The 22,164-nt window shown below is 44.4% G+C and overlaps 1 protein-coding gene across 1 annotated transcript in view; it reads right to left on the minus strand.

The window, feature by feature from the left end:
• LOC138516394 (uncharacterized) overlaps window positions 1-22,164 on the minus strand; it is a 746,393-nt gene that overhangs the window by 190,690 nt on the left and 533,539 nt on the right. Inside the window, exons 24-25 of the mRNA XM_069631475.1 lie at window positions 11,360-11,528; window positions 1,224-1,425 (exon numbers count right to left, since the gene is read on the minus strand). Of these exons, the coding sequence (XP_069487576.1) occupies window positions 1,224-1,425; window positions 11,360-11,528 (371 nt within the window). The remainder of the gene's footprint in view (window positions 1-1,223; window positions 1,426-11,359; window positions 11,529-22,164) is intronic.

The raw sequence follows: 22,164 nt of genomic DNA on the forward strand, positions 1-22,164 counted from the left end.
TCTTCACGGGTCTCGGATCCGGCTTTCAAGGATTTTAGTGTTTCCAAATTGGATTTTTTGTCGAAGCCCGGTTCTAACGTACGTTGTCAGGGCATAGATCAAGAAACTTAACCACTAGACCATTTGAACTTCTGATCAAAACACACGTTAATACACTTGTTTGCTTTGCAGTTTGCAGAAAATATTTAAGCAAGCTTTGTATGTTTAAAAGGTGTGCACTTTTTATACTTTGCTTGCAACGTTATAGGAAATACTCCTCCTCACTTGGGGTTATTTTATAAGTGTTGCAAATGAATTAGTCTACTGAAGTAGATATGTTTTTTTTTATGGGGGAGCTTAGAAAAATCCCCCACGTTCAACTACATCCCGCCAACCCCCTCCAGCCCTGTCGCTGGTGGAATCCCACAGTTAATCATTTCCATTTCCAGCAGTGGGGAGATGGCAGGGTTGAGTGGCGCGAGATTCCTGTTAGAGGGGCCAAGGCCAATTGTCGGGTGAAGGTATATGTGCAAAAAAACATAGCGGCAAGCTGGATGCACACTGGTGTTTGTGACAGAACAGAGGTTTTTATTGCCACTTTCCGCCTGCATGTATGGCCACTTGACTGGCTGGCATCTCACCAACAGTGCTAATTTGAAATGTACTTCAGTAATATTGGTATTGAATCACGCATATCGTATGCACATGTACAATGTCAATTTGTTCCCACCTTGCATCCAAGTTTGATTGGGTTGAAATGTACTAATGTAGGTAATTAACATACGGTATGTTGTAAAAAAAAAACATACGGCTAATGGAGATAATGGGCCTCATTACAACCCAGGCGGTAAGTTCCCTACTTTACCACCATGGTAAACTCTGTTTACACCATGGTGGATGGCGGATTTACCGCCCAATTCCGAGGTGAGTGGGGCGGTAAATCCCCATTCCCCATTTACCCTTCCCCATTCCCATTTTTGCCCCATAGGGCATAATGGGAGTGGGGAAGGCGCTAATTACGCCACCGTAAATTACGGTGCCGTAATTAGCACCAAGGCGGGTTAGCGCCTTGCATTTTAACGCCCGCTAAAAGCAGGCGTTAAAATGGTAATCAGGCGTTAAGGGTTAACGGCGGCGACGGCGACGGCGCCGTTAAACTCTTAACGCCTGGGTTGTAATGAGGCCCAATGACAGAATAATGCAGGAAATATGCTGGATTCATATGCAAAACGAACAGTGAGTACCTGAAATAGGGGTCGTGGTGTTTCCGTGAAAGAAGCCATTCCCCTGTCTGTCAAGACAAACAGTTTCATGTCTTTAACCAGAACAATATCGGAGCTCTCGACCAGTCCACGCTCCACGCGAACAGCACTGCTCTTGCACTTTGATTTCACAATGTTCCACACCGTGATGACCCCAGGTCTCACACTTCGGCAAACCACATACCTTCAGAAAAAGAATAGTATTTACAGTCAGCAGAGCAGACAATAGGTAGACGTTTCAGACTTCAGTAATGTCCATATGTATTTATTATATACACAGTAGGGCAATAGCTCTTTTCAATTCCATGAAATGGGATCAAAGCAAAATCAACCTGAAACAATGCTTCTGAGTTCCTAAGATTTACAAGCCTCCTATTCCTGAGAACATTATCAGTCTTCATTTGTATATCCTTGACTACCCTGGCACCCCTGATGTGTGCCCTGCATGATGCAGCAAGCCTCGTTAAAGGGCTCTGCAAATTCAAGCACATCACCCTGACCCTCATCGAACTGTACTGGCTACCACTACAAGCCGGTATCATCTTCAAATCCTGTTGAATTATCTGCAAGGCTGTCATCCTGAAGTCCCCAAGCCTCCTCACCGAGAAACTCTTCATCTCAGGAGGCTTGCGATCCACCAGAAGTAAGGAAATGTGCAGACTTGATTTACGACAGTGCAGGAATGAAAGAACTAGAAGACAGGCCTTCTCTGCCTATGCTCCAAGACTCTGCAACCTCCTCCCGGTCAACATCAGTCTTGCCACATCACTTCTACAGCTAAGGAAAGAGCTCAAGACCTTCCTCCTCAATACCTAGGAACACACACCCTGCACTCCCCACCCTACATGAGACTCAGTGATCTGCTCCCCACTGTCTTCTCCCCATGCTGCCAATTGCCCACCCTCCCCTGTAAACTCTCCGCTCTTTTTTCTCTGCTTCCCTCACTGTGCTCTTACCCCTATGATTGTAAAGCGCTCTGTTGCTTCCCGACGCGTTCAATAAATACAATACTAATAATAATAATAATTAATAATAATTTATATTAATTTACCATTAGGGCCCAGGAGGATGTGAGCACTTTTTGGTCTTAATTACCTGCAACTCAAGTTAATATTCCCAAGCATAGTGATGGCTGTTAATCAGGGTTCACACTCCTAGGCTCTAAATGTGTTAGCCTAGTGGGCAATGCCAAGCGTGACACCTTGAGCCATTCCTGGCATTCCTGGTTTTTCATTCAAGGATTTATAGTTTTATTTTTCCCATGACAGGAGTGGGTATAAAATTCTCAGCTCAACCACTTGGCAGCTAGGAGTGCTTCAATGGGAAAATGTGTTCAAAACGAAAGACACAAAACCAAAGAAATATGGGTGTCAAGACACAGATGGCATCTAAAATCCTGTTTTGCTATCCAAATGGGTACATGGATGACATTGGTATGATGGAAGCTACGACAGACCCTGTGTGGTGAAAAGTAAAAATTGAATGGTGAAGAAAGAGAGGGGCGTGGAGGAATGAGAACTAGAAGCAGAGCAGAAGCTGCAGGAAAAGCAGTGAAGCAGCAGATAAGCACAGGTGCACTAGCCAGAGCAATTAATATCTGCAGAGAGGTCTCAGACCAGGCAGACAACGAGAGCGGGATAGGATGTGTGAGTGCCTTCCTCACACCTATCAGCAAATGGTGTCCCTCATTCCAAGAATCCTCACTGGATTATCAGCCCCCAAAGTTCCATTCGGGGTGCTAATTAAGCACTAAGCCCCGAGCCGGGGGGCCGTTAATGCTTTGGGTTAATGTTTCGGGTAAGTCCTGTGGTCCATAGTTACCGGGGCATTACCAGAAGCGGTAATGGACCCCCACCGAGGGGCTTATTGCTATTGGTACTCCGCTCTGTTAGACCAGGGTACTAATAGTTTATTTTTTTGGTTGTCAGATGCACCAACGTTTAGCAATTGGAAAAAAAAGCTGCAATGGAAAGGGATATGTAGTCCGTTCTCCATTTACATTGCAGCCATTCATATGAGTAAACAAGGATGATGGCCGCCATGGAACAGGGAGAAGAGACTACACTAAGTGCTTCTCCCTTTGCATGGCGGCCATTCGATCATTGAATGCGCCTCAGGGAAATGTTTTTAGTGCTGGTAACGACTAGGTGAGGGCCAATGAGCTTGTTTTTTACAAGCTCATTGCGCCTCGCCGGGTACTAATACCAGTTATGTACCTTTGCATGATAAAGACTGCACAAGCCTGCACAAAAGGAAACCAAATATGTCATTGCAAATAGTTTAGGTCCTGGGAAACAAAACAGTCTTCACTTTTAATGCACAGTGCTGGCAAGCAAGAGTCTAAAAAAAACATTTCTAGAGAGCAAAATAACTTTAAACTCAGTTCATCAGCTCAGTTGCCATGGGTAAACTGCTTTCCCTATGTCAGATATGGATGAAGCTCTCCAGATGTTTTGGGCTATAACCTCTATGACCCATCGCTATTTATTATATGGGCTAAGGCTGATGGGTAAAGTACTGCAAAGCATTTGGAGAGCCAACTGTTGAAGACCACTTGGTGAACAGTCCTGGGCTCTTCTTTTTACAAATACTTGATATCGGACCCATAAGTACCATTTGTTCAAGGAAAGCCAGGGGTTGACAACCTGAGGATCTCCCTCCAGATGACTTGTCTATATAGCTCCTACCAGCACTAGCCGGTATAGCCAAAGGGGAGAGCCACCATTTGCCCACACCAATTTAAGTGAAACATGACTAAAACTGCATGGCTGTATCTGTTTGTTAAATGAAAATGGAGGACTGGAAATTGTTGTCCAGATGACATGCAGTCATCTGGTCACCTTGATATTTTGAGATGATCTAAGTAAACAAGGCAAAAACAGCACTGTGTTTTTTAAATAAAAGTATTGTCTTTCCTGGGTCTTCTTCTTTGAGTCCTGCAGCTTCAAGGCGAGAAACTGGCCCCATGGAGGGATAACGAAGGTTTAGGAGTAGCACTCTTTTTCTGAGTGCTACTTCATATCACTTATGATGAGGCCCTTTATAACACTGACATCAAGGTTAACTGCATGGCAGTAAGGATAAGACGACTAAGAATGCATTTGAAACATCAACCTTAGAACATGCAAAAACCCACCACAATATGTTGAATTTAGAACCAAAAGTCGGTCCAGTTCCTCAAAAAGAAACTCAATATCAGGGATATTTTGTAATTTGATGGAAAATGAACTGGAGCATGTTTTTCTTTTTTAATAAGGTTAAAAGGAAGTCCAAGAAAGAATCTGAAACTTAGCAGATTTTAGAATAGAAATACAAAATCTAAAGCCAAATGTACTGCCTCATTCCCTAATCAGTAAAGAATGTTTGTGTACAAATTATGTCAATTGTACTGCTTGGCATCTCAGACAATCTCCTAAACATTTCATGCAAAGGATTGCATATTTTTGTCCCTTAGGATGCTGTCCCCTTTTTTAATCAATAGTTGTCCAAAAGAAAATCCATAGGTTTTGCCTCTGGTTACAAAATTACATTGCATTGAGATACACTTGAATGTCTTGGAGGATTATGTGGATTTTATTACAATGTGGGATTCTTTACTGTGAGAAGCGTTGTCAAATCCTCGGCAATATAGCCATGGTTGAGTCCCTTTATTTATATTATCTGTCCATACCCTGCTCTGTGGAACACACCCAGCTGCCCAAAAGCGTACACCAGGGGTACAGGGCTGTACCCTCACCCATGGGTGCCATAAGGTATCCCAAGGTTCTCTATTCACCACAACCAAAAAGAGGAAGAGCTGCACTGCCAGGAGTCCCACATGGACTCCTAGGCAGAAGACAACACACAACACACATGATAAGGTAGTACAGGACAAGGACATGGAAGCCCTGTTCCTCCAATGCATTTCCAGCATCACAGCCATGGCCCGGGAAATTCTTGGAGAAAATTGTCACTAACCAACTGCAGGAGTTTGTAGAAAAGGAGTACCTTCTGGATCCGCTTCAATCTGGTTTCCGCCCAGAATTTGGGACAGAATCTGCCCTGCTGGCAGTTTGGGATGAACTTTTATGGGCTGCAGACCAAGGGAATCTCTCTCTATTAGTAATTCTAGACCTGTCAGCAGCGTTTGATACGGTGGACCGTGGCATCCATGTGAAGCGACAAAGAGAATTAGAGCAGGTTTCAACTAGGGCAATCAGGTGGTTCACCTCTTTTCTGTCAGGGCATCAGCAACAGGTGAGGTCAGGAGGTTTCTTGTCAGAATCTCTCTTGCAGGATTGTGGGCTTGTCACCTTTATTGTTCAGTCTCTACTTATGGCCCTTAAACATGGTCTGCTTCCAGTCATAGACGGATGACACCCAGGTGTTCATTAGATTGGACAATGTGGAAGAGTCCTTTACGACGGTAGATGAGGACTCTTGTGATAAAATTGTGACAATATTTAACAACCAACTTCAAAAGCTTATACACTGCCACGCCCCCATCAAATGCAAACAGGTTAGACCCAACCCAAATCATCAGAAATGATTTAATGCTGAAACTTGTAAACTTAATACAGAAAAGAGGAAATTAGAGAGAAAGTGCCAAAAAAAATCCCTCCAATAGCAACAAAAGGAAATGGAAAGAACTGGATAGCTTATATAGAGAAAAACTGATGGAAGCAAAGAAAAACTACTTTAATTAACATATCACTGCATGCTCCAGCTCTACTGGCAAACTGTTTTAGGTTCTGGACAATTTGGAACTTGCCCCCCCCCCACCCCCGAAGAGGATTAAATTCAAGTTCTCCCCTATCTCCCTAGAAGACATGAGCACTTTACTTTGTACCATCAGACGAACGGCCTGCTCTGAGAATATACTACCTCCCAAGCTTATCCTGGACAATGCTGGGATTTCTGCCCCTGCCTTCAGACCAAAATGCTCAGTATTTTGGACATAGGAAAGGCAGGTATGCTGATATTATTGGACCTCTCAGCAGCATTTGACTTGCTTGACCATCAAAAACTCCACGAGGCTCTAGATAAATCAGGCAATCGCTCTCAGGAAGCCATTGACTGGGTTCTTTCCTTGAAGAACGGAGCGCCAAGATCCAATGGGGTGACCAGTTCTCCATGCCCGACTCAAACTGTGGCATATCCCATGGGGCCAGCCTATCACCCCTTCTGTTTAATCTCTATGTACCCTATTAACCAACGTAGGGGTCTTTTTCACAAACTTCGCCGATGACACGCAACGAGTAATTGAATTGAGCGGTTGTCACACTACAGACAACAACAAGCTCGCTTGCATCTAAACCTGGGAGAATGTTGGCTTGGCTGTGTAGTCGGAATGATATGAGATCGCTGATATGCTCCTTCCGGAACGCACACCTAGAGGAGGTATTCTCATATCATTCCGTCTACACAGCCAAGCCAAGTGGACATAAATTAGGTGTTTTATGAATATTATAAAGTATTATACGCCGACCCCCTGGGCAGAGAGGAACAGGACATACAGGATGTTTTTGAATCAATAGCACTGCCTCAGCTGGATGCTCTCCAAGCAGAGCCACTGCAGACACCCATAACCCCAGAAGAGATAATAGTCACTATTAGGACATTGCCGACGGGAAAAGCACCGGGTACGGACAGGCTCCAAAGTGAATTTTATAAAGCCTACGGCAATGTGTTAGCACCATTGCTGGCAAAAGTGTATAACAAGGTGTATGCAGATAATATTCTACCGGGAAGCATGAGGGAAGCCCTGACAGGTTAAGTTGCTTAACCAAGAGAAAATAAGTACAGACTGTGGGTCCTATGGGCTGCTGTCGCTGCAAAGTCAGTACAACAAGATACTCACAGCCATCCTGGCAAATAGACTTTGTAAGGTGATACATATATTGATCCACCCAGATCACGCAGGGTATGTAACGGGAAGGAGTATTTCAGAGAACCTCAGGAGATTACACCATGTTATTTACTGTACAGAAGACAGCAATGTAGAATATGCTGTGGCCTCCTTAGACGCGACTAAGGCATTTGACTCAGTACATTGTGACTGATTATATGCCACTATGATAAAGATGGGGAATGGGCCACGGTACATGAGATGGGTAAGGCTGGTATATAGTGAGCCAAGGGCCAGAGTCAGGACGGGGAGTACGTACCCAGAAGCGTGGCAGTTGCACAAAGGCACAAGGCAGGGATGCCCGCTGTCCCCAATGCTGTATATCATAGCAGCTGAACCTATGACAGCATACTTGCAGCAGGAATACAGAGATGTGGGGATAGGCATAGGCGGGGTGAGGTACGTGGTATCAATGTATGCTGATGATGTGTTACTATATCTAAATGACCCAGAGACAACTCTGCCATATATCCTGGAGGTACTGGATAACTCGAGCAGGTTAACAGGAATCAAAATCAATAGGAATAAGTTGTGCCTCTGTCCGCTGGCCGCTATGGCAAAGAGGACTTAAGAGGACTTGCCAGTCCTTCCTCTGCCATGGAGTAGGTACTCCTTCAGATATTTGGGAATTAACATCTACCATGGCCCTAAACGAGAACACAAATTTAATACAGTGCGAGCCAAACTTGGGTCAGTGAAAACTATGGAGTTTTGGAGTAAGTTACCGCTGTCGGTAATGGGAAGTGTAGCGTTATTGAAAATGGTTGCACTGCCAAGACGCATGCACTGCTTCGGGAACGTCCCATACTAAATACAGAGACAGTACTTTCAGGAACTGGAAAGAATGCGTAGGGGGCTCCTGTGGGAAGGTGAGAGGAATAGGGTGGCCTTGTGCACGCTGCAAAGGCAGTACGCACGGGGGGAGTTAAAGATACCTAACTTTGAGATATACTTCCTGGCGTGCCAGCTGAAATATGTGGTACAATGCCTGGCAGACGATCCCACGACGGAAACAGTGCTGTTACGACCAGCTATAAAAGGGAGATACATGAGGGACCTGCTCTGGATCCCCTGCTCTGGATCCCAAGCTGGTAATCCCTATTTGGTGGAGTTGGGCATTCGAATTTGGAATAGGACTTGCAGCGTTATGGGGATAGTGGACCCGCTCTCACCACAAATACCGATAGTGGCTATCCTGAGAGGGAAACCAGGCAGTAGGGCAGTGGTAAGGGCACAATGGGAAATGTGTGGAGTAGCCACGGTGGGAGATCTGTGGAAGGAGGGAGGGTGGAAGACATTTTGGGAACTACAAGAAGCTGCTGACTTACATCCAGGCCAGTTCCTGCTATACAATACAGTAATGAAAACATTGTGAGGAAGATGGCCGAACAACACGGAGGAGGCCATAGCTAATGAGGACATTGAATTTATGCTTACTGTGGCGGAGGGTGGACATGGTAGTTCTAGAATTTATGAGATATTGCTAGATCAAACCTCACGACCAGAACTGAAGTGTACAGAGAAATGGGAAAGGGAACTGTGGAGGACCTTAGGGGATAGAGAATGGGAAAAGGTAATATTGTACCACAAGAAGGTCTCTAGGAAGGTCAAGCTGGAGTTAATACAATTTTATATCACACACAGAGCATACCTCACGCCGGCTGTCATTGCAACGTTTAAAGGTGCGACCAGACAGGAATGTCCTAGATGCAGGGTGGAAAATGCTGGGCTTATACACATGTTTTGGGGATGCCCGATAGTGTAGGAATTCTGGAAAGGGATTGCACATAAAGCAGCCCATGGCAGTATAGAGCTAGACACCCAGACACTGGAGGCCTGCATGCTAGGTTGTTACAAGAGAAATTTGAAAGATAAACCGTTGAAGAAATTCAAAGAATTGTTGTATATACTGGCTAAGCATAGCATAGCCATGAAGTGGAGAGATACTAAAGAGCAGAGCATAGCTGAATGGTGGAGGGAGTTGGAGAAATGGTCTAGAGCAGAAACAGGGGCATGGGAGAAAGCATTAAGAGAACAAACGGCTGAAGTGAGCATGGATATCAAATGATGGATAGCGTTGACGGTAGGCGAGAGGGACGAGGAGGCAGTGTAACTGGCAAGGGAGGAGGGCGATTCTACATGTTAGATATTCATAATCATATAGGTCATATAGGCTAGGCTGGGGGGGGTTTGATAGAGTTAGTTGTAGTTGAAGAACATATAAGATGTTATACACGCTGAATAATGGTATGTAGGAGTTGTTTATAGAAATGCAATAAAACAAAAATGTTCTTTAAACCTTGCTTGCATCTGCAACTCCATTCAGGCCTGGATGAAGACAAATTGGATTTACCTCAATGGAAGCAAGACTGAGCTTATGATATTTGTATCTCACCAGGCTAGGGCCTAACTAGATACAGACTATACCACTTTTATGATCAAAGACACAAATGTCGAGGTCTCTGATAAGGTCGAGAAATTAGGTGTCTACTTGCCAGCATCTCTAGGAGCCAATGCCCATGCAGCATACTTGAAAAATAACTGCCAATACCACCAGAGGTTACTTCGATGTATTAGACCAGTCCTGAGTCAACAAAACAGTACCATCATTGCCAGAGCCACAATCTTATCTATAATGGACTACGGGAATGCGCTGCTGATGGGGGGCTATAAAAATGCATTAAACAATGGCAGGTCATAAAGAACAATACAGTGAGGACAATCACTGGAAAAACAAGAGGGGAACACATCAAAGAGGATAGAAAGTCCCTTCATTGGTTAGCCCTGGAAGACTGCATCATCTTTAAAACAATGAAACATTGTCCATCACTGTATATTTGTATCTGCCCCCGCCTACTTAAAAACCAAGTAACCATATATGAACCAGGTCGCCCCTTAAGATCCAAGGCTCAAAGGATGGTGAAAGTCATTCATTCCAAAAAAGCCAATGGACTTGGGCAGGCTTTTCCTACAAAAGCGGTATCTAAGTGGAATGAGCTCCCAAACATCCTAAAACTAGAATCTAACTATCTTTTAGAAAGAAATTGAAAACACTGTTGTTGAAATAAACGACCCATTTGAATGACAAAGAACAGGTAAAGTAATCTACTCAGGTTTTGTAATCTTGCTCTGCTGTCCCGTTTACTACTCGTTTGTACATGGCATGTCTACTTGTAACGCGCCCTGATGCCTGTGGGCTTCGGCGCGATAGAAATAAAAAAATAAAGAAATACGAGGGTAAGCCTCTGCTTGGATGAAATCAGCAGCTGCATATCTGCTAACTCTCTCCAACTCAATTCCAATAAGACAGAGATTGCTCTTTTGGGACCAACACATCTCCTTAAAGAGGACCGATGTCCTCTGCCCCCAGTTCTGCTGGGTACAGAATTAAAGGATGCATCCAAGTTAATATATCTTGGTTGCAAATGGCAGAACAATCTTGGCCGTGGGGTGAAATTGGAGCCAAAGTGCAGACTGTACTTTACTCTTCGTATTTGCTCAGACACACTCTTCCTCTTGTCCCTGTAAATGATCATGCGACTGTGTTGGGAGCTCTGGTAAATTCGCAGCTCGACCATTGCAACAGCCTCTTAGCGTCCCGGCCAAACAAGTTCAGAGACATCAAAAGGTGCAGAACGCTGACGTTAGACTGGTGTTTGGTGTAAGGTAAACCACACATATCTCTGGGCTTCATCGTTCTCTGAAATGGCTGGCAGTGGAGGATAGGATTCATTTCAAGATCCTCTGTCTGATATATAAAAGCATTAATAATCTGGCACCGGCCTACTTGCCAGAAAAATAATTGAATTATTATCAGCCTACACATGCATTTCGATCACAGGAAAAGCTACTCTTGGCTATTCCCCCTTTGTACTGTGTATACAGAGGTGACCATAGATTCTATCTGTTCGGACCGAAATTATGGAATAGTCACCCATAGGAGATTAAGAAGTTGGGGTCTCGCCCTCAGTTACAGAGAGCGGTAAAAATGTACCTGTTTAAATAAGCAGAGGAATCATTACCATATTTTGCTGAGGAACTTGTCCTTCTACCGGTCCACCGGTTATCCAACCCTGCCAACTTTTTGCCCTCTGCGCATAGATTTGATTAAGTATGTCATGCTGCGCGATACAAAACCCTTAATCAATCAATCAACACTTTGTATGTTCCCCCTGATAATTTACACCTGGCTTGATCCAACATTAGACTTGTTTTCATACTTTGAACTCACCTGGGAAAATGTTCCATAACGACAATTTCCTGAATACCGTCGGGTTTTTTACCCCTGTTCACCATAACACTCAAAGACTGGTCATTAATCCGAGAAGCCAAATTCCATGACTTAAGGTAATTGTCATCATCGCTGAAGGCTAAACAATAACGGAGATCAAAACAAACACCTACAATTGTAAGAGAAAGATGTGATTATTTTGTAATAGCACATCTGCTCTATTTATGAGTCTTATTTAATGCTTTTTAACATTTAAATAATTTAATAAAAAGACAATTCAATCACTGGTTGTACAATTATGATGCTAGAAACTGAAGCCCTCCATTTTTTCTGAAGAGAAACATTGCTTGCACAGTAGCAGCCAACTTTACATACATTGATAATGGGCCTCATTACGACCCAGGCGCTAATGGGTTAACGGCGCCGTAAAAGGCTGCGGCGCCGTTAACCTATTAGCGCCTAATTACGAGGTCGCTTTGCAGGACCCGACCTTAACGGCTGGTGTAGACCAGCCGTTAAAGTAGGGACCCGCAAAGGGACCTTGGTGCTAATTACGGTGCCGCACCGTACTTAGCGCCTTCTACATTCCCCTTGAGCCCTATGGGGCAAAAATGGGAATGGGGAAGGACCATGGAGGAAGGGGGAATTACCGCCCCGCCAACCTTGTAATGGGGTGGTAATTCCCCCTTTCTCCATGGCGGAGCCGGTAACTTACCGGCATGGACCATGGTGCTAATAGCACCATGGTCTTCCGCCAGGGTCGTAATGAGGCCCAATGTGTCTCTCCAAATCTAGTGACGCTTGGGGTGGACATGATTATGCATCTTATTGGATGTTTTCTATGAGTGTCCTGGGTTCTAGGTTAAAGGGCTCATCCTCTAAGTGGCTAGCCCAACCTGCCATGTTAAATCATAGAGCAACACAGTAAACCTCTAAGGAAACTGACAGTTGTACAAAGCGATTCAAAGCGTACAGCTTCTGTAGCATTCCTGTAGCGCCTTGCAAACACACACTTCTTCAGGTGCTTTATACTGGAGAATATAGTAATCCAAAGCACACAGTAGATGCACCAGGATGGACCACTTGAGCAGGCTGGCATACAATATATTACCATGTAAAGTCATTATTTGTAATCATTCTAAACAATGCCAGAAAAACACTTTTTTAGGGATAGATGTTGTTTAAACGAAGGAGTGGGCAGCTTACACAATAAGCTGTAATAGCCTGTTCATACATACACAATATTGAACAGCTTTCTGAACAGGCCCTTTTCTTCATTGCAATCAAATTGAAATATGCCTATGTAGAAATGACCATAATACAGATTTTTTGAAAGGTTGGTGGTGACTCAGCTTGTGCTATTGTTTTAATGTTGGGTGTGGCTCAACTAGTGCACAATGTATGGAATGGAAGGTGCGTTCCGTATCAGTAACTGACATGGGGATTCATTCCTTATTAGCTGATATGAAATGGGAGGACTGATAGATGCAGATGTTTGGATTTGCGAGTAGCTGCATTTGCTCAAAAAGTTAGTTCATCGTGGGACGAGAAATGGATCCATGGATCCCTTTTAAGCACCCAGCCAAGATAATGCATGCATTGCACTGCACTGCACTGCACTGCACCTGGAGCAGAATGGAAGGTGGCACTTCGCTCCCAGCAGCAAAGAAAACCTTTCAGGGCATAAAGAACTCAGCACTTGACCTCGAACATGGAGTTTTTTCCAGTGTCAAAAACACTGCTTGGGGGACACATGGTAAATATTAATATAGGCTCCCAAAATATACAATCTAGACAGACAGGAGAAATTAAATTAAATGTGCAGCAAAACAGCAATAAGAAACCAACAACACAGGCTATTTTTTACAACATTAAAGCTAGGAGTCAGAATTGTTCAAAGCTCCACCCTTTGAAACGTTTTATGGACTAACTAAAGTATGATGAGATGATACAGTGATTATAGTCACAGAGTGAATTCGGTATTATTGTCTGCTGGTCGCCTCTAGCCTTTCTTCATATAATGAATAATGAATGCTACTGTTGGTAGCTAAGGGCATAGCTGCATCTAATTTGTTCTGCTTGTCTCTGCCAGCCCACTGTTGGAACACCAAGGAAACCTCCTCCTCCTCCCTGTGATCCCTTTGATCCATCATCATGTCACTCACCTCCCTAATACACTTTTGCTCTTCTCACGACACCATGCTTCTGACTATATTACTACTCCCCAATCTGTCCACACTCTTCCTCTCTCTCAGGACCTCTGTCTGCTCTAATGCTCTTTATCACCATTCCCCCATCCCGTCGCTCCCCATCCTCCACTCTCCGACCAACCAACACCCCAGCATGCTTCTCCCCCTCACACTACCCACTCCACACTCATTTACTCTACCCATCTTCCCCATATTATTCTTTAACCTGTGCCCCACCTATCAAAATCACTCTGTAGCTCTGGAATGCCCAATTACTTTACAATAATGCATCTTTCATCAATGACCACTTCAATTCCTCTCACCCATGATGAACTTCACCGCAACGTGGATCTCCCCGTGACATGACACTTTCACTTTGGCTGCTCTCATTGCGGACTGTGCCACTTTTTCTCCCTCGTCTCAATTCACTGATAAAGGTGATGGTAGTGGCCTAATGATAAGCAAGGGCACACTATCAGCCTCTCTTCTGTCCCTGACTTTACGCCCTAGTGTTTTAAGCGCATGGCTGTCCAACTTCTCATTCCCAACTCTTTCATCAACCCCTAATCTATCGCTCACCAGGCATCTTTAATCTTTTCTGAATTTGACCTGCACTTGAATTGATCCCAACCAACCGATGTCCCTGTGGTCATGTGGAGCAAACTGAATCTCTCCAATAGTACAAAGGCCCATGAGCTACAGTTGTTAAACATACTCTCTGATCACTCCTTGGTCCACATACATAACTGTCCAGCCACACCTGGGGTAACTCCCTTGAACTCATCTCCCTATACTCCAACCCCATCTCCTCTGCTCCATTGATGCCTCCTCCTCCGATCATGCACTTATCCACTTCGCCGCTCTCACACATGCCTTCATTTATCACTAAAAATAAAGTTCAAACCGGACTCCATGGTCCCATACCTCGACCAAGTCAAGTCCTTGCAACAAACCCTGCCTCCTCCACTTGCCCACTCTATAAAACAAGTGTGATATTGCACGTGCTACCTCGTTTGACTATCACTATTCTGCTCACTCCTTCACCACCTCATGGCACCACACGTTGCCGTGCAACTAAACAGCCATACAACAGTAGAAGACAACAATCGATATTTACTTACAATGCTGGTGCAATGATCACTCTATTTCTGTTCTCACTGGCCCTTTCCTTGCCCTCACTGACGCGCTTGCCTCTGCCAAAACCTCTTATTATACTGATCTCATATCCTCTCTCCACTCACACCACTTGAAAACCTCTATGACCGTCCAGGCTATGCTTACCCCTATACAAACTCTCTATCCTCCTCTCTCTGTTGATACTTTGCCTGTTACTCTCCTGCAAATTTACTAAAATGCGCAACATATTATCCACCATCTCATCTCTACAACCACATCCCTGCCTCAGTCCACCTCCTGTTGCCCGACACTCTCCTCACTATCCCACTTCTTCCCCACCTTCCCGCAGAGTTCCTAGCCAGCCTCTGTTCAGAAAACTCATCGTCTGTTCCCCCACACCACTTTGCACCACACGCAACTAAACAGCTTGCACCTACCACCTCCTCCTACCTCTCCTCCCTCTTCAATTTTCCGCCATCACAGGCATCTTCTCTGCCTGCTACAAAACAGCCACTGTGACCCCTAACAATACCTCTTTGCACAGTCCCAACCAACTCTCTCCTGCGTTATCCCCTCCAAAATCCTTGATTTGTTGCTAACCACCTTGTCGACTACCTCAAGGATCACTTACTCTGTGATCTCTTTGCACAGCCTATTTAACATGACAAAGAGAAAGCTAAAAAAATAGAAAAGGCATCCACTTGCTCATAGAGAAATCGTTTACATTTACATGACATCTCATGATGAATGCTCATGTTGAACCCTCTCCAGTAGAACCAAGTTTAAAATTTTAAGCGGCGGGGGCATTACCGACTCAGGTAATGCCCTGGGGCCCATAGTTATATGCACGAACGAAGCGAGGGCCTTAGCGAAGGCCCCGGGGCATTACCAGATTCGGTAATGCCCCTGCCGCGAGGGGCATATAGCTATTAGTATCCCAGTCCGCAAAAACTGCGTGACCGGGGCACTAAAAGCTTTTTTTTTGTCCTGAAACGCTGCGGCATTTCGGGAGAAAAAAAACGGACGTCAAAGAAAATGGGCGCCATGGAAAGGGAAAACTGAGTCCGTTTTCCCTTTCCATGGTGGCCTTCAGGAGCGGACGCGCTGGAAACAGAAGTGTTTCCAGCGCGTCCGCTCCCGGGGAAAAAAAGAAGGTAAGTGCGGTTGGGAGGGAGGAAGGGAGGGGAAGAAAAAAAGAAAAAACGTACCTGGGTCCCTGGCGGGGGACGATAGAAGACTCCAGCCGTGTGGAGGCTCGGAGCGGGGATGGCCCCGCTCTGAGTCTCCACACGGCAGGAGGCTGCCATCGTCCCCCACCGGGGACAAGGGATAGAAGGTAAGTGGGGTGAGGAGGGAGGGATGGATGGAGGGAGGGAGGGAGAAAAAAAAAAAGCCAAAGTTTTACCTGAGTCCCCAGCGGGGGGCGAAGGCAGCCTCTCAGCCGTGGGGAGGCTCGGAGCAGGGATGGCCCCACTTCGAGCATCCTCATTGGCTGAGGGGTTGCCTCGCCCCCCGCCGGGGACAAAGGCAGTGGAATCCCGACAGAGGGATTCCCGGCATGGTAATGACTCGGCGAGGGCCAATCAGAATGGCTCTTTCATTCTGATTGCGCCCTCGCCGCGTACTAATAATGCTTAACATATGATGACAACCTTATTTAAATCCTACCAAATAAATACACATTTAAAGTAGCAGCTCAGTTTGTCTATTTACGGTGCTCATCATTAAGGGAACGTTTTCACTTCACCACAAAAACTCCTAAACATGCATTGCTATTATCATATTTCCTGAAATACTGATAGCCCTCAGGATGAGTCAATATCGCTTGGGAGAATGACCCTTCTCCAACTTATGGCCTGAGGCAGAGCATCGGTCCGTAGCCAGTTATTTAGTTTCAGGAAAAAACAAAGACTAAAAAATGAGGAGTACAAAACAGCAAATGAGTTAATAAAGAGGGCATCAAATAACTACTAGAGGTATAAATGTCGAAATACAGATAGGGCTGTAGAATTACAGGTGTGAGTTGTAGTTGTAAAAAAAGTCCAATTAGTGTACAGTATAAAATAGTCTAAAGTGGAGGGATCTACGTGTTGGTGCTGCCACCCACCCACCACCAAAACAATATTGGAGAAAAATGGCAATTACTTCGAACACTACTACATTACTTTTTTCACTTTTATGGTGCACCACATGCCCCATTCACAAACATTCTTCTACTGTCATTCCAGTTGTTTTTCTTGCTCCATTATCCCTTTAATATCCTTACGCTGCACTCCATCCAGCCTCACCTCCCACCGGACTCATTCTCCGTTTCCTTTTATTTATAGAAATAGTTGTCTTTTATTTGTCTTTTTCCAGGTTGGGGGGTCCTCCTGTAATCTGCTCTTGTTAAATGGAGGGGTGGGGTGTAAACCCCTGTAGCTCCTTCATACATCTCCTTTTCCTTTCCTACTCTGGATCTACCTCTTACCTTTTTCTTCTTCAAACCTTTCTAGTTTGTTGATTAGGTGTGCATGGCCCCTGTCCTGTAACTTACATTTGTAAGGGCTGCCATGGCATAAGATGCATATCATGACAGCGGCTGAAAAGCACTTAAAAGCTATGTCAATGCTGTTCAACAAACTATTGTATACAGACATACACACGTGGCCTGTGGTCTGCTTTAAAAAAATGCATTATGCTGTGCTTGTGTAACACGATGCTACTGAGACACAATGATTTGAACACTGATCTGAAAAATCGGATCTTCATTTTAGTGATGGGTTTATAAATGTAATGACTGGTTGTTTTGATATGAGACATTCAAACTCGGGTCTTGTTGAACAACAAGCAATAAGTACTAATTTCACAACATTCTTACAGAAATATTCTTGTGCTTAAGCGGGCAAAACATTCATGGGGGTCACATTCGTTGAGCAGCTGATCAGTAAAGGGGACTGTTAGGGAGAATTCTCAAAAATGTGCTAATTCCCTGAACCTTAGAGACCCCCAGCAACTTTGCTGGATTTTGAGGACTTGATTTTTTTTTACCTGGAGAGAGTGTGACCCTTTTTCCTACTCTCTCATGTATTTTGATATGTGTTTTACCCATATGTTTTTTTTTGGTTATGGAGTCTAACCAACTCCATATGCATCATCTTTTACAATTGTGTCACAAAGCACCTTCAGTGCAGTGACACAGGGAAGTCTTTCAGATTTCCCAAGGTTTAAATACCTTCTCTGGGATCAACTACTGTTTCCCAGAACAGTAGAGTGAAATTGACTTCACTTAGCCCTGTACATTTCTAGACCCAGCACACCCTCTTACATTAGAGTGCTGGAGGGGTTACTTAGTATCCCCTATGTCTAGTTACTCATGTAACAATCAAATGTTCCTCTTTCCTCTCAGAAGGGCTGGTGGCAGTGGTTTTATAACAAACTACGATGATTTTTCCCGACCGCAAACTATTCGTAGCTCCGGTAACGTTAAATCGCGGGAGCCATGTTTTTCAAGATGGCACCCAGCCATCGTTGCTAAAAACAGGTCCGGGGCTTCTTTTTTTGCCATTTCTTTGTGAAAGGTCCTTCTAGAGTTTTCCTCTGCACGTCAAACCCGTTTTGGTCTCTTTGTTCATTCGCCTTTGGCGGGCTTCAGGAGTGAAAGACCGCCTCTGGCTCCAGAGTGTCTGGGGTAGGCAGAAAGTGTGGGAAGTGCCCAAAACTCCCTGTGCTTAGTCTCCTAGGAGACCCAAATGCACTCTGTGATGATTGGCTGGCTGACTGGCAAGGACAGCCACCCTGCTGGGTCAGTGGCAGCTAGGCTGGAATTAATCGGAGAGAACTGAATAAAAGGTGAGTCTCTTGGCTTGGAAGGCAGAGTCGACCACTGGAATGAAGGAACCGAAGAAGAGCTTGAAAAGGACGTCTGCTGCAACTCCTGGACCGTTGGTTTTCCCGGTGAAGCCCTGCTGCAGGTACGAATCATCAAGTTCACATCGACAGAGAAGCCCTGCTAAGGATGTCTCCCTTTGAGTTGGTAGGACCAATCAACTCCCAAGTAAGCCACCTGGACTCTTCTCTCGGAGCTGGTTGCTTTTCCTCAGCGTGCCGCAGGAAACTGTGCGCCAGGGAGAGGAACACCAGATTCTGTGCTTTACTTGTAAGCTGGCCAAAAGCGTTTGGAATATCCTGCGGACTCCCACGACGTCGGACCGACCGAGTCTGACCCTCCTCAGCTGAGTGCAGGACCTCTGAAGCAAGGACTGTCCACCATGACAGCCAGAACCAGCGTTGTTACCAATGCGGTAGCTGAAACGCAAAACAGCCACTGAAATTGAAGTTTGCCAGTTGCAAGCTTTGACCAGTCCCAGTGCATTGCAGGAGTCCCCCAACGTCCTCCCTCTTGTCCCCACGACTGAGGCCCAGGAACAGTGAAATCTGCAGGAATTGCCAGGAACAGAGATCATCAGCGGCATCTTTTTCTTCATTGAAAGGTACTGTAAAACAAGACGGAGAGAACTTACCTCTCACTGTGAAAGTGCTTGAAACATTTTCAGCTCACAGGCCTAATCAGCTTGTGACCCAACATATGATTTTTTCTTTTTACAAACTACTTCTAAGAACTTGTGCAGAGACTTTTCCGTTTAACTACCAGAACTGCTTTATCCTATCCAAGACTTTAGCCCATTGCCTTTGGCCTAGCCTATTGAATTGAATTGACTCTTCTGGTGAACTCAAAATATTTGCACTGTCTAAGAATAATTGTAGTCTTTCATGTTCTAATAACCTTTGCCTTTTACTTACTTTTTAAAGAGTGCACAGTATTGAAGTATATTTGTGTGCTATTATATGATTGCCTCCTTCTAATGAGTGTTTTATAATTAAACTGCTAAATACATTATTAATTGTTATATAAGAAAGTTTGAGTGTAAGAGTCTATTTGAATACCTGTAACTGTCGATCTTTGTGCAACTCCACTACAGCTCACATTTCCCCTCTTGAGATAAGCCTGGCTGCTCGACATGCTACCAAAACTGTGTAGTACAGACTTATACCAAAGGTTGGTTTGCTTACACCTGTGGTCATAGTTGTGTGTAGTGTTCCCAAAGGGTACGGCATACAAACTTTGCCTAACAGGGACATGTATTTCCCAATACTCTTTTACTAATATACCTCATTTTTGTGCATTTGTCAGATGGAGTTGGGGAGTGTGGTGGACATACCATGTCCACATCCATGTTTTGCTTTGCCCGATAGATGTGGCTGACTTACCGCCAGCATGGATTTTCATGCTGGCAGTAATGCCATGGATTTCTATGGAATCGGCCTGAAATGACCACATGGTAAAACCGGGCAGATACCATTGGAATCCATTGTAAATGCTTCCTGCAATTGTTAATTGATGGAGGCATTTAGACTTTCCCACCAGTGTAGTGTGAAAGTGGAGAGTAAAGGGGATTTTTCCAGTGTTTTACTCCTTACTTTTCCACTCTTTAATCGAAAAGGCGAAAGCTGCATGCAGGGACCCTTTTACAGTGAAGTGTAAACAGAGGTGGTCCCCTCCTTGCAATGTACTCAGTGTTTATTCATGCTGTCTGCCAGTGCAGTCCAAAAGCAATAGAATCTGCTCATTATAATCCGGAAACTTGTGTAAGTGGCCAATTATGTCATGCAGATCCTAGTGCTGGAACCAGTAATGAAGTGCACTATGGCTGCATGTTTATTTTTCAATATTCGATTATAAAAGCAGTATAGTTAGATGAATTAATCATTTTTTTTTTTAGCAAATGCACAGTATTGTTGAATAATGAAAGCACATGCTGAATTTCACTTGGACAGTTAACCTCACACCATTTTAATGTTTGCTTTGTAGCCATTTGCATATGGAGTTAAAGTAAAGCCATGAATGATTGAGCGTATGTTTCTGCTTACAATGAGATGCTTTGTAATACAATTCTGCCCAAAAGGTTAACAATTATTGTTTTCATTATAAGCACATTTTAGGTATATGGAAGAACAGCCAGCCAGTTAGAGGAGTCAGATAAGAGGATAATTTTGCTTACCTAACTTTACATGTTAAATATAGGGAAAAGCAGCCACTGGCTAATGGGAGGAATTAGAAAGAAGGTAATGCCGCATTTATTCACTTGAATTGATTATATATTACACTACTTTTAAGCATAGGGAAGAGCAGTCGGGAGCTCCAGTGGGAAGACACGGTACGACATTACAAACAAAGATTGGTTGTCAAAATTCACGCAGTATTAGATAAGGCCAGATTGACCCTTAAAATCGTCCCTTCTGAAAAGTGCATGGTGTAGAGTAGCCCTTCAGCGCTCACACCAGAAAAAATAAAACCCACTAGGGAAAAATGTTCAGCACACTTCTTGCAAGGAGAACAAGGTTTAATCTCACAAAAATACAAATACGTGCCAGCAAAGAACACTGCTGCCATGGAGCGCGCTGACAAAAACAGCATACGCAATGGGTTTTAAAGATACACATCATAAAAAGTGACGTACATTACATAGGTTACAAATCTGTGTAGCTGGTTGGTGCAACCCTATACACATATAGCCAACTCCATAAGGGATGCCAGGTGATTGATCCCAGCATCTTCTGTCCATTGTTTTCCACGTGGGGATCTTTTTCTTCCATCACCGGGTACAAAGTCTCTAATTGGTAATTTAGTTACACAGTTCATTATTTCATAGCTCTACGGTGCACCTGGTACCGGGGACATAATTGAGGCATATACTCTCGAGGTTGTGATAACTTCTCAGAACTACATGAACCCACACGCCTATCCCAGGCACGCTGGCACCTTCACAAATTTCCGATCTGCAGTTTAAATGAGTTCCCTTCTCCCCTGGCTCCTCGCAGCACAAATCATATGAACCAATCGTGGGGGAGACCCGTCACCTCTCTCTGACCTTCCTGATCTATTGGACAATTTACAGGTTTATGGCCAGGGGTTTTGGGCTGCTCAGTGCACTCAAATGCTTGAGACCTCGACTCAGGGGTCCCTGACTGCGAAACTTAAAGATCTAGACTGGCAGAGGCCTAAAGCCCTCGCCCCCCACCCCTTCCCGTGGGATAGCTCTCCAAAGATCAGTTCCGACTCTCCCTTGGCCTTGCAGGGCACATTGCTTTCAAGATGGCATCTAAAATGAAAACTCGTTACACATGTGATATTAATGCCAGGATTACAATTCTACTACAATCCAGCTCCTGTTGGTGACTTCCCTAACCCCTCCATTCCTCCAGTTCCCCTATATCTCCTTCTACAATCACCTCGTCCTAAATCACAGAGGGGCCTCGTACATCCACCCCCTCCCCCAACAATGGTTAGACCCAAAATCCTGAACTCAGATTCCATGCAGAGCATAGCTAATAGGCAATAGATGGGATCGGAAATGTTGCAGACAGATTTTCTATTTGCACCTTGGTTCACAATTTTTCCAAATTCCATTTTTGTTCTTGTTCATATAGTTTTGAAGTTTAAATGAGACTTTTTAATAT

Source organism: Ambystoma mexicanum, chromosome 6q, assembly GCF_040938575.1.
Source record: "Ambystoma mexicanum isolate Mex_15411 chromosome 6q, UKY_AmexF1_1, whole genome shotgun sequence".
Lineage (NCBI taxonomy): Eukaryota > Metazoa > Chordata > Amphibia > Caudata > Ambystomatidae > Ambystoma > Ambystoma mexicanum.